The following is a 13,864-nucleotide window of genomic DNA, read 5'->3' on the forward strand; positions in this document are numbered from 1 at the left end:
TGTTCCTAGACTTTGAAATCTAATCAAGAAATTTATTTATCTGGCTGGATTTCAGAACTTCTTTGGACTAGTGACTTCCTTCTACCTTGTATTTGAATTGGAATATCTGTAATTGTTATCCTATATCTGTCCCACCATCCTATGTTGGGAGTGGTGAGAGCAAGCAACTCATCTTAGTTTCAGTTTTAAGAGAAATTGTGCCCCAGCAGTTGTACTTAATAGATTACACCCAGGAACTTCATCAACATCTGGACCTGATTTAGATTTTAGACTTTGAGCTGATGAGAGAGATGAGATTTTAGAATTTTGAATTAATGAAAGATGTAGATGAACTGATTATGTGGTGAGATACAGATTTAGATGATGAGATTTTGGACTTTGGGCTATGATGGGAGGCGACTATTAGGAACTTTAGGAGGGGGACTTCCCTGGTGGTCCAGTGGTTAAGACTCCACGCTCCCAATGCAGGGGGCCCGGGTTGGATCCCTGGTCAGGGAACTAGATCCCGCATGCCGCAACAAAAGATCCCGCATGCCACAACTAAAAAAAAAAGATCCCGCATGCTGCAATGAAGATCCCGTGTGCCGCAACTAAGATCCGACGCAACCAAATAAGTAAATAAATAAATAAATATTAAAAAGGGAACCTTAGGAGGTGGTGAATATATTTTGCATTTGGGAGGAACGTGAGTCGCTAGGGGCTAGAGGACAGATTTATGCTTACCATAGTTAGGGAAAACTCAGTTAATTTATAATTATATTAAGAATTATTTAGTAAGTCTAATATATTTATAATTTTTTCTTCTCATCTTTTGTAGCTTGTCCTATATAGATTAATTCATTTTACTTCATTTTATAATGGAAAAAAATACCATGATAAAATTTTATTTTAGTAATTTAATCCGCAGTTGAATCCACAAATACAGAACGTGTGGATACAGAGGGCTGACTGTACTGTCTTTTTTTCTTGAGATAATGTTGGCTTATAACATTATATAAGTTTCATGTATGCAATATTATTTTTCTACTTCTGCATACACAACAGTATGCTCACCACCAAAAATTTAGTTTTCATCGGTCACCATACAGTTGACCCCTACCCGTTTTGTCCCCCACCCCTTCCCCTCTGTAACCTCTACTCTGTTCTCTATATCTACATGTTTGTTTTGTTTGGTTTGTTCATTCATATTGTTTGTTTTTTATTTTTTATATTACACATGTAAGTGAAATCATACAGTATTTGTCTTTCTCCATCTGACTCATTTCACTTAGTATAATACCCTCAAGGTCCATCCATATTGTTGCAGATGGCATAGTTTCACCTTTTTATGGCTGAGTAGTATTCCCTTATATGTATGTGTATATGTATACAAACATATACACACACCCCACATTTTCATTATCTTTTCATCTGTTGATGAGCACTTAGGTTGCTTCCATATCTTGGCTATTATAAATAATGCTGCAGAGATATGTTCAGTAGATTACTCCTTTCTGCCTGTGGACGCCGCCGAGTAAGCATCGTTGACGTCTCCCCCACCCCCTCCACTGCCGTCATGTCTAAGTCAGAGTCACCCAAAGAGCCCAAACAACTGCAGAAGCTCTTCATTGGAGGTTTGAGCTTTGAAACAACTGATGAGAGTCTGTGGAGCCATTTTGAGCAGTGGGGAACGCTCACAGATTGTGTGGTAATGAAGGATCCAAACACCAAGCACTCCAGAGGCTTCGGATTTGTCACATATGCCACTGTGGAGGAGGTGGATGCGGCCATGAATGTAAGGACACACAAGGTGGATGGAAGAGTTGTGGAACCAAAGAGGGCCGTCTCAAGAGAAGATTCTCAAAGACCTGGTGCCCACTTAACTGTGAAAAAGATTTTTGTTGGTGGCATTAAAGAAGACACTGAAGAACATCACCTAAGAGATTATTTTGAACAGTATGGGAAAATTGAAGTGATTGAAATCATGACTGACCGAGAGGCAGTGGCAAAAAGAGAGGCTTTGCTTTCGTAACCTTTGATGACCATGACTCTGTAGACAAGATTGTCTGTCATTCAGAAATACCACACTGTGAATGGCCACAACTGTGAAGTAAGGAAAGCCCTATCTAAGCAAGAGATGGCTAGTGCTTCATCCAGCCAAAGAGATCGAAGTGGTTCTGGAAACTTCGGTGGTGGTCGTGGAGGTGGTTTTGGTGGGAATGACAGCTTTGGTCGTGGAGGAAACTTCAGTGGCCAAGGTGGCTTTCGTGGCAGCCACGGTGGTGGTGGATATAGTGGCAGCAGGATGGCTATAATGGATTCGGTAATGATGGAAGCAATTTTGGAGGTGGTGGAAGCTACAATGATTTTGGCAGTTACAGCAATCAATCTTCAAATTTTGGACCCATGAAAGGAGGAAACTTTGGAGGCAGAAGTTCTGGCCCCTATGGTGGTGGAGGCCAATACTTTGCCAAACCCCGAAACCAAGGTGGCTGTGGTGGTTCCAGCAGCAGCAGTAGCTATAGCAGTGGCAGAAGGTTTTGATTACTGCCAGGAAACAAAGCTTAGCAGGAGAGGAGAGCCAGAGAAGTGACAGGGAAGCTACAGGGTACAACTGATTTGTGAACTCAGCCAGGCACAGTGGTGGCAGGGCCTAGCTGCTACAAAGAAGACATGTTTTAGACAATACTCATGTGTATGGGCAAAAAAACTCGAGGACTGTATTTGTGACTAATTGTATAACAGGTTATTTTAGTTTCTGTTCTGTGGAAAGTGTAAAGCATTCCAACAAAGGGTTTTTATGTAAATTTTTTTTTTTTTTTGCACCCATGCTGTTGATTGCTAAATGTAATAAGTCTGATCATGACGCTGAATAAATGTGTCTTTTAAAAAAAAATAATAGTAATAATGCTGCAACGAACATAGGGTGGCATATATCTTTTTGAATTAGTGCTTTTGTATTATTTGGTTAAATACCCAGCAGTGGAATAGCTGGATCATATGGTAGTTCTATTCTTAATTTTTTGAGGAATCTCTGTACTGTTTTCCACAGTAGCTACACCAATCTCACTGCTAGTGTATGAGGGTTCCCTTTCTTCCACATTCTTTCCAACACTTGCCTTTTTGATAATAGCCATTCTAACAGATATGAGGTGATATTTTATTGTGGTTTTGATTTGCATTTCCCTAATAATTAGAGATGTTGAACATCTTTTCATGTGCCTGTTGGCCATCTGTTTGCCTTCTTTGGAAAAAAGTCTGTTCAGCTCCTCTGCCCATTTTTTAAATTGGGTTGTTTGTTTTGCTGTTGTTGAACACTGTGCCATTTTATATATAGGACTTGAACATCCTTGGATTTTAGTATCTGCCATGGGTGAGGGGTAGGGGGCAGGGGACAGATGTGTATGTCCTGGAACCAATTCCCCAGGGATTCCAAGGAACTTCTGTAAAATAAAATACAGAATACAAGTTTTGTGGAATTTTCATGTATTTAAGCATATTTAAGAAATTCTTTTACTTATTGTATCAATAGTGTTGCTAATATTGTTAGTACTTTCTATTTTTTATGAATAATGAATAAGAGGATAATTAAGAAATGTTTTATTGATTCACTTGTTTTTTAAATAGTTATTTTTACTAACTTGTTTATTTAACATACTTATCTATTACTGGGAAAGTCTATAAATAAAAATATTTTAAGAACATGTTAATTTAATAGTATTGGGTTTTCTCTCACAGGTTTTGCAGCCTTGTGATTTGTTCTATCAAGCTACTCAGATAAGTACAGATCCACAAGTGATTGAATTATCAGTAAAATCCCTCACACTGAAGGTAAGTTACAATGTAGTCAGTGCCCTTTTGAAAAAATCAATAAAACTTAGAAATAAGCAATTATTATAGCAACTCTTTTAATTATTAAATAAGCAAAAAAAAGCTTTTTTTTTTTTTTAAATTTATTTATTTATGGCTGTGTTGGGTCTTCGTTTCTGTGCGAGGGCTTTCTCTAGTTGCAGCAAGCGGGGGCCACTCTTCATTGCGGTGCGCGGGCCTCTCACTATCGCGGCCTCTCTTGTTGCGGAGCACAGGCTCCAGACGCGCAGGCTCAGCAGTTGTGGCTCACGGGCCCAGTCACTCCGCGGCATGTGGGATCCTCCCAGACCAGGGCTCGAACCTGTGTCCCCCGCATCGGCAGGCAGATTCTCAACCACTGCGCCACCAGGGAAGCCCAAAGCTATTTTTGAAAATCTTTTTATGACACATAATTTTAAAATGATATTTAATATATATTTTATAATGAATGTTTTCATATATTTTGTTATTGGCAGTTGACTGCTTCTGTAGTTAACATCCTTATAGTATGTATAGTTGATCAGTTTGATATCGACATATAAATATTTTAACTATTAAAATTAGTTGTGATAATCAAAAAACTTTTTTGTAGGCAGCAAATTGTATCTACTATTTCTTGGTAGTAAGGTTAGTTCAATATTAATTCCTCTTGATCCTTTACAAATATATTTAATGTTTTTTGAAGTGTGTATTTTTGAAAGTGGTTTATGTAGATTTTTTTATTAAATTTTTCCCCTTAGGTTTCACCGGTTATCATAAATACTGTGATTACCATAACTTCAGCACTTTATACAGCTAAGGAAACCATCCCACAAGAAACTGCTTCTTCTACAGCACATTTATGGGAAAAGAAGGATACAAAGAATTTAAAAATGTGGTTTCTTGAAGAACCGAATGAAGTTGAAAAAATAGCTCCCACAACTGAATTGGTACCCAAAGGAGAAATAATAAGAATGAACATTGATTCTATTTTTCTAGTTCTTGGGGCTGGAATTGGTCATCGAACAGTACCTATGCTTTTGGCAAAATCACGTTTCTCAGGGGAAGGCAAAAACTGGAGTTCCCTAATAAATCTCCACTGTCAACTTGAGCTAGAAGTAAGCATATGTAGTATTTTTCCAGATTTTATAACAAATAATGCTATACATGGACTATTTGGGGACTCTTACTTAAACATTTAAATTAAATTTATCCTAAGTATGATGTTGGTTCACAAAACTATTGGAAGAAAATGTACAAATTTATGCCCTTGATATAGTTGTTTTTATGTGTATGTTACTTTTAGAGTACATGTCCATATTAAGTTTATATTTCAACTGATTTCATTCATCTTAAAGTTGATGATATTAATAGACAGTTGTTGAGTAGATGAAAAATTCTTAATTTTAAGAATTAAATTGAATATCCATTTTCCTTTAAAATGATAATAGACTATTTCTTAATCTCTTCTAAAATAGTAATATAAAGAATGAGAAAAATATGCCTTATACTTTTATATAATGCAGAATCTTTATACTGTAGTGCGACTCCACCAAGGTCTTTCAGATTTTTGTGAGAGTCCTTTAGTTATATGGAAGATATTTGCTTTGAACCAACATATATTTTGCTTCAGAATTTATCTACATAGAATCATCCCAGAGATATTTTGCTTTAAATTATTAATTGAGTTGATGTCAAGTAGAAACTAATCTGATACTCTACCTAAGTCAATAAATATGAAAATTTATAAGCTGCTATAACATTTGTGTTGATACAGAGTTATATACTAATAGAGGTGGAACTGACAGACTAGATTTCAAGTTTCCAAATTTTAGCTAAAATTATCTGTATTTTGCAGAGGATTTGATCTAGGATGTCCAAGAAATTCAGAGAATTCAAATAAGTGCATACTCATTGAATCATATGTTACTTGCCTCAAGGGCTTTCGAAAAGTCAGTGGAGGTAGACAGACATGTTTAAAAAATGTCAGTAGTGTTTGATAGATGAACACAGCTTTCGATGTTAAGCCCAGCCTGAAAGTCAAGGAAAGATACCTAAAAGAGAGTTTTTTTCTGGATTAAATTGTGAAGACTAGACCATGAAGTTAGCCAAGTGAGGAAAGCATGAGGAAACTAATGAATGGCATGTAGACGGTTTTCACATGGAAGAAATAGCACAGCCAAAAGGAATGCTGGTGGGAAACAGCATGGAAGATCATTTTAGAAAATACCAGAGTGCCTTATTTAAAAAATTAAATATTCTCTCTCTAGGTACATTATTACAACGAAATGTTTGGTGTGTGGGAGCCTTTGCTTGAACCCTTAGAAATTGATCAGACTGAGGATTTTAGACCATGGAATCTTGGAATCAAGGTATTTTTGAAGTCTGAAAATTTTTTTCAAATATTGAGGATGTCCACATCACACACACTTTAATTTTAATCACAACAGAGTTCAGGTATCTCATTATGAGCCTTTCCACATGCTTCCTTGTTTGACCTCTGAATGTAATTTTCAAACACAAGGCCATTGCCTCATGGGCTTCTAATACGAATAATTATGTAACTTTTATTATGCACTAGACATTGTTCTAAATAATCTACTTTTGCTTTAACTCTTACAACAAACCTCTGAAGAATATACAGTTTTAAACTTCATTTTAACATGTGATGGGACTGAAACTGTGGAAGTTAAAGGACTTCCATAAAGCAATAATACCTTTAAATTGGAAGAGGTGGAATTTAATACTGGCTTCAGAGTCCCCACACATAACCGTCATGTTAAAATATCGCTAGCATTTTCTTGAAGGTTGTTGTCTGTCCCAAGTTTTCTTTGATCTCTGAAGGGTGTATATAAAGAAGAAAATATATTATTATTTGTTTGAAATATAGTGTGAATTTATGTAATCATATGAATCGGGACCTTTAGATGGATGAAATTGTGCTTCTGAAGCAAGAGACTACAGCATTCCTAGCATATCTCCTCCCTAATAATGATTCAGTCAACCTGCAGACAAATGTTCAGTGGTTTAAAGCCAGTTAAAGGAACAGTAAAGGTGACTAGCTTGGCATATCCAGCTTTTTGTATTGAACCAGGACATTTGATTTTCCACATATTTCAGATAAAAGATTTGGATAAAGGAACTTCTTTGGCGGTTGTTAGGTCAGGATACACATAGGCAGTAGACCTGTGAGTTCTAAAAAGAGGTAGGTGGTATTGATTCACATGAGCCCTAGGTCCTGGCGGCACCGTTCTGCAACTATTGTTGGACTTTTAAAGTCCCTAGGTTTCTGTTCTTTATTTATAGCATTTATAGCACCAGTAGATTAAATGATTTTTCTTGCCCTGAATTTCCACATGCTATGATGTATGTGCTTCTAATTTTCATTCAGATGCTCCATGCATTTAGTAATTTTAAGGGTTTTTTTCCCTTCTAAATTGTGCCTGCCATTTTAGTATAACTGAGGAGGAGGAGAATTTTTCTTCCAATACTGCTTCTATCCAATGCGATCTTAGTTGGCTGATGTCCAAGTAATTCCAAGTAAGGCAGTGGAACTGATAAAATGTATTGCTCTCTCTAATGTTGTCATTGGAATTTGTCTAATGTTTGCTTTTCCTTTGCAAAATGAGTTATGTTGTGCTCCTAGAAACAAATTTTTCTCATATTTCTACAATTTATATTTTATTTTAGATGAAAAAGAAAGCCAAAAAGGCCATTGTTGAGTCAAGTACTGAAGAAGAAAATTACAAGGTACCAGAATATAAAACTATCATCACTTTCCATTCAAAAGACCAACTAAACATTACATTATCCAAATGTGGCCTTGTAATGTTAAATAATTTAGTCAAGGTAAGAAAAGTAACTTGAAACTTTAAACGTTGGTGTACTAGTCTGAGTTAACCCTTTTCTTCTATTGAACAAGAAGTTTTTTGTTAACTTAGTTATTTGTCATATGTCCATTAGTGTTCTGCTTGTCGTTTAGTTTTCTACACTTGCTTTTATTTATGATAATTCTTTCTTATTAGGCATTTACAGAAGCTGCCACTGGATCTTCAGCTGCCTTCATAAGGGATCTAGCACCATTTATGATTTTAAATTCTCTTGGACTTAGTATCTCTGTTTCACCAAGTGACTCTTTTAGTGTGCTCAGCGTACCTATGGCAAAATCATATGTATTGAAAAATGAGGAGAGTTTAAGTATGGATTATATCCGAACTAAGGACAATGATCATTTCAATGCAATGACCAGCCTAAGCAGCAAATTCTTCTTCATTCTTCTTAGTAAGTGATAAATTACCTTCCTGGGGCTTTAATTTCTTTTAAGTTACATTTTGTATCCCATTTTACTCATTTGTGGTATCTCACAGGTTTTTTATCTCCTTTCTAATATTTTGCAAATTTTATTATTTCCTTTGCAGGGCTTTGGTTGCTGTTGTCACTTTATCTTTGTATTTCAAATTCTGACTTTCTTTAGCCACTGCTTTATTTAAAGTATGGTAATTTACTACTTTATGTTTTGGAGAGGAAAATTATTAAATCTCATCCTCAGTCAGCATTTACAGACTATAGCTATAGGTGGTTGTTTTAATCACTTTTAGTATAACTCAGTAGAATTGCACCAGTTTTGCAACTGAACGAATTCAGAATAAGGTATGAATTCATGAAATGGCACAGGGTAATGGTTTTTGTGTTCTGCCTATTGAGGTAGAGGTTTTTTTCTTTTGTCCTTTATGTTTCCCAGAAGTTTTTCATTTTCATGAGAGGTGAAAGTAAATACATTTTTAAATTATCATAGTATGTAGTCATTGTGAAGTTAAATATTAAATAGTCCCAAAGCCTCACCGACACCACTTTCTGACACTCTGACATTTAAGTAGTTATGGAAGGGAGGATATTAGAAAGGTTAATTAGACATGGAGGAGGGGTACTAAAACTGATAGCTAATACTTTTTCCTAGTCAGGAAGTGATTCATAACAGTGGCTAGGTTTCAGGTGTTGTCCCAGCATTGTCCGTGAATTATTCTCATCAATTTTACCTCTGTTTGTTTTTAAACTAACATTTTTATGGGATAGTAGAGAAGAAGGTTATATAAATAGATAATTCACCCCAATGCAATATATGTATATATATATTAGATAAAACTGTAAAATTTTAATCAAATCTTAGATATCACAAAGTGTCACAGGTTGGTAGAAAAACTTTAAAACTGAAAAATTGCAGCTACTTGGTAGTTGCCAATGACTGCCTGAATGTATTAGGCTCTGGTTATTATGACAGCAAACCAGAGGACAGTGTTCTTGTATTTTCTAGTAATTTTTCTTATCAGTCAGTTATTTTTAAAAGGTTATATTGTTGTCTTAAGTTAGACTACTGAATGAGATTTCTTTTTCAATTAAAAACTTTTTGGGGGGCTTCCCTGGTGGCGCAGTGGTTGAGAATCTGCCTGCCAATGCAGGGGTCACAGGTTCGAGCCCTGGTCTGGGAAGATCCCACATGCCGCGGAGCAACTAGGTCCGTGAGCCACTACTACTGAGCCTGTGCGTCTGGAGCCTGTGCTCCGCAACAAGAGAGGCCACGATAGTGAGAGGCCCACGCGCCACGATGAAGAGTAGCCCCCGCTTGCTGCAACTAGAGAAAGCCCTCGCACAGAAATGAAGACCCAACACAGCCAAAAATTAATTAATTAATTAATTATTTAAAAAATGAACTTTTTTTGGTAAAATGCTTTGAAGGTTTTAAATGAATGATGTAGATATGTATTGTGGATTCTTAAAATATCCCTTTGTGTAGATTTCAGTGATAATTATTCATAAGTTTAAGAAAGCATCTGATGTTTCTGGTTTAAAATGTCTACTTAGAATTAATATATGATGAATTATAATAAAAACTTTCAAACATGTATATTTAATTTAGCACCTGCTAACCACTCTACTGCTGATAAAATCCCTTTAACAAAAGTGGGACGACGACTGTACACTGTAAGACACAGAGAGTCTGGAGTTGAAAGATCTATTGTTTGTCAAATTGATGCAGTGGAAGGAAGTAAGAAGGTAACAATTCGCTCCCCAGTGCAGGTACGGAATGATTCATTTTTTTGTGAGGTCATATTGCGTATATTTGTATGCTAATTAAAAAAAAAAACTAAAGCAAATTACTACCAAAAGAATACAATCTGTAATAGAAATATAGCTAATAGCAAAAAGAATAATCATTATCAGTAATTACTCTAATACGAACAGTTGTAGAATTTTGTTGAATGTACTTCTCGTAATTTTTACAGGAATATTTTGTAAATGTTTTCGGAATATTATTTTGTAAAAAAACAAAAACAAAAAAAATCAATATTTTGTTTTAGGTCTTTGTAGTATGTATTTATTCTTTCGTTTCAATTAGAGAATACAGTGAGAGAAATTTTGTACACCTTTATTGAGGTAAAATTGATGTACAATAAACTGCATATGTTTAAAGTTGATGAATTTTGACCAAAAATACACATATGAACCTTCATCACAATCAAAGTAATAAACATACTTATCACCCCAAAAAGTTTCCTCATTCCCTGTCTCCCCATTCCCATGCATCCACTTATATGTTCTTGTGGTACATTAGTTACACAATATAGAATTTTATGTAAATGAATGAAGTACAGAATGGAGTCTGGCTTCTTTCACTCAGGATAATTTTGTATGTATCAACTTTTGTGTATTAATGTTGTTGCATGCAGTTACATGTTGTTGAGTAGTAATCTATTCTATGTATATACCACATACCATTTTTAATGAATTTTTGTATGTGATATAAGGTGAGGGTTGAGGTTCATTTTTTTCCACTTGGCTATTCATTTGTTCTGACCAAGATTATCCTTTTTCCATTAAATTGCCTTGACACTTTTGTTAAAAATAAATTGACCATATCTCCATATCTGTGTGTGTGTATGTCTGAGGTCTCTAATCTGTTTCATTGATCTATTTATGTCAGTACCGCACTGTCTTGATTACTACTTTATCCTCAGTCTTGAAATCAGGTAGTACAAGTTGTACCACTTTGTTCTTTTTTAAAGTTGTTTTGGCTAGCCTAAGTCCTTTCCATTTCCATTTAAATTTTAGACTCAGGTTTTCAATTTTTATTTAGAAATTTTGATTAAATTGGCATTTTTAATATTAATTTTTGATTTTTTCTTGCTAGTAGAAATACATTTGGTTTTTGTATTAACTTGTATTATGCAACCTTACTAGATACATTTATTCTAGTAGCTTTTTTATAGATATAGTTACAATGTCTGCAGATAAAAATATTTTTACTTCTTCCTTTCCAATCTGATGTTTGTCTTATTTTCTTTTTTCTTGTTTATTGCACTGGGTAGAATCTCCAGTACAATTTGAATAGAAATTATGAAAGTGGATGTTTTTATCTTGTTCTCAGTCAGGAGAAAAGTATTCAGTCTTTGACCATTGAGTATATTTTGAGTTGTTTTTTTTGTTGTTGTTCATGATCCCTCTGTTCCTAGTTTACTGAGAGTTTTTAATCAGAAATGAATGTTGCATTTTGTCAAATGATTTTCTCTGTTTATCGAGAGGATCTTTTAAAAAAATTGTTAATATGGTGAATTACCTTGATTGATTTTTAATTATTGTATTAAATAATGATTGACTTTTAAATGTTAAATCAACCTTGCATTCCCAGGATAAACCTCATTTGATTTTGAAGTATTAACCTTTTAATATATTGTTGAATTGATTTGCTAAATTCATGTTTAGAATTTTTGCATTTATGTTCATGAGGGGTGTTGGTATAGAGTTTTCTTGTAATGTTTTTCTTAAGTTTTTATTAAACCACAGGTTCACTTTAAGGGCTATTCATATTATCTGTCACTTCTTGAGTGAGCTCTTCTAGTAATTTTGTGTCTTTAATGAAATTTGTCAGTGAACTATTTTTGCTTTTACTTCACTTTTATTTTCACAGGGTGTAGAAATTTAGATTGACAGTTATTTTTTCCATACTTTTAGGATGTCATTTCACTATTGACTGTATTACATTGTTTCTGACCAGAGTCTGCTGTTACTCTTAACCTTTGTTCTACGAAATGTGTGATTTTATTTTTATATACTTTTAAGATTCTTTTCCCTTTATTACTGGTTTTAAGAAATTTGGTTGAGATGAATCCTACATGTTTCTTGTACTTGAGTCTTTTAAGCTTCTTGAATCTGTGGTTTTATAGTTTTCATCAACTTTAGAAAAAAAATGTTGCCATTGTTTCTTCAAATATTTTTTTCTGTCTTCCCCCTCTCTTCTCTTCTTCAAGTAGGTATATATTAGAGTGTTTAAACTTATGCTGTCTAATGCTCTGTTCACTTTTTCTTTCAGCTTCCCCCGACCCCCATGTTTCTGTTTCGATAGTTTCTATTGTTATGTCTTTAAGTTCACTTTTCAATGTCTAATCTGTTCTTAATCTCATCCAATGTATTTTTATGTCTAGAAGTTCAACTTGCATTTTTATTTACATTTTCCATGTCTTTTTATATATCCTCAGTCTTTCCCCTAACTTTTGAACATATCAAGTATAGTTATATAAATGTTTTAATATCCTTGTCTACTAATTCTGTCATGTGTATCATTTCTTATTTGTTTCATTTTATTCATTTTTTTTAATGGGTCATTTTAAAATTCTTTTTGTGTGTCTAGTAATTTTTTTTACCACATGCTTAAAATTGTGAGTTTTACCTTGTCAGGTGCTTTAGATGTATTTGTATCCCTTTATGTATTCCTGAACTTAATTCTCCAACACAGTTATGTTAGTTGGAAAGTGATCCTTTCATTGCTTGTTTTAAAACTTTTTAGGTGAGACTCAAGCAGCCCGTAGCCTAGGGTTAATTTTGCCCCGCTAGTAAAGCACTGTAACCAATACCCTTTGTACTAAACAAGATTTTACCACTTTGGTCGGTGAGAAAAGGAACTGTGTGTCAGCACCAGAGATTGTTCTGCCTACAGCTTTTAGATGGATCTTTACTGAGCCTTAGATAGTGTACTCACGTGCATGTGCCAGACAGTACTGTACTGAAGTCTTGGGAACAGGGGGCACTCTTAAAGTCTCAGGAGTTCCCTCTCTGTAACTCTCACCTCTCCATGCAGCTATCTTCTCTCTCATATAATGCACTGTTAGAGTAAGCCTCATTGGCTTTCCCACATTCCTATATCTATCTCTTCAACTCAGACTGGACTCTTTTTGACTTCTCCTTCTCCACACAGTAATCCAGAAACTCTCCAGGCAGTAAGATGGGGTGACAATCTTAGGGCTTATCTTGGTGGAGTTTTCTTTCTTCCTCCCTCCCTCCCTTCCTTCCTTCCTTCCTTCCTTCCTTCCTCTCTCTTTCTCTCTCTCCTCTTCCCCCTTCTCTCCACCCTCTCTCCCCCCCTCTTTCCCCCCCCTCCCCCTCTCTCTCCCTCCCCTTTCTTTCTTTCTCTCCCTCTTTCTCTCTCTCTAGCCCTCCCTCCCTTCCCTTCCCTTCTCTTCCCTTCCCCTCCCCCTTCCCTTCCCCTCCCCCTTTCTTTCCTTCTTTCTTTCCCTCCCTCCCTCCCTCCTTTCCTTTCCTTCCTTTCCTTCCTTCCCTTCCTTCCTGTGCCACCTTTTTGTCCATTACTTCATGTGTATTTTTTTCCCCTGGTGTTTTGGTTGTTTATATTGGGAAGTTATATCTGGTCTATATTTTTCCATCAGGGCTGAAAACAGAGGTTCCTTCTCTTTCATTTTTGATTTACGATGAAGTGTATTAAAAGATGACAATTGGGCTGCTTCATTATTGTAGATTACTTTTGAATTTTATTAAATAGTAAAACATTAATGTTAAATTTCTTATAGGTACTTTTATAGAAATGAAAATATATGTCTCTTCTTTTAAATCGGTAGAGCAAACAGTTTATCTAGAAATAAAATATAGTGTAGTTAAGTTTATATATTTATCAATTCTTAGTTTGCACTCAGCATGTTTTATATTTTGGTATGATTTTTAAAATATAAAGATTTTAGTAAGATATAGAAATAATACAAGAAAATGGTGT

At 35.1% G+C, this 13,864-nt stretch overlaps 1 protein-coding gene and 1 pseudogene across 5 annotated transcripts in view; both read left to right on the top strand.

The window, feature by feature from the left end:
• The window catches only part of VPS13A (vacuolar protein sorting 13 homolog A), a 258,210-nt gene that overhangs the window by 175,782 nt on the left and 68,564 nt on the right, over positions 1 to 13,864 (top strand). For all 5 annotated transcript variants that reach the window (XR_009503701.1, XM_059924955.1, XM_059924956.1 and 2 more), the window contains 6 exons: positions 3,718 to 3,810; positions 4,569 to 4,925; positions 6,078 to 6,179; positions 7,498 to 7,656; positions 7,833 to 8,088; positions 9,722 to 9,882. Coding sequence is in view for 4 of the 5 variants with exons in the window: in XM_059924955.1 (XP_059780938.1) it covers positions 3,718 to 3,810; positions 4,569 to 4,925; positions 6,078 to 6,179; positions 7,498 to 7,656; positions 7,833 to 8,088; positions 9,722 to 9,882 (1,128 nt within the window). In the remaining variant the exon portion in view is untranslated. The remainder of the gene's footprint in view (positions 1 to 3,717; positions 3,811 to 4,568; positions 4,926 to 6,077; positions 6,180 to 7,497; positions 7,657 to 7,832; positions 8,089 to 9,721; positions 9,883 to 13,864) is intronic.
• On the top strand, positions 1,556 to 2,773 carry LOC132367866 (heterogeneous nuclear ribonucleoprotein A1-like; annotated as a pseudogene).

This window comes from Balaenoptera ricei, chromosome 6 (genome assembly GCF_028023285.1).
Source record: "Balaenoptera ricei isolate mBalRic1 chromosome 6, mBalRic1.hap2, whole genome shotgun sequence".
Lineage (NCBI taxonomy): Eukaryota > Metazoa > Chordata > Mammalia > Artiodactyla > Balaenopteridae > Balaenoptera > Balaenoptera ricei.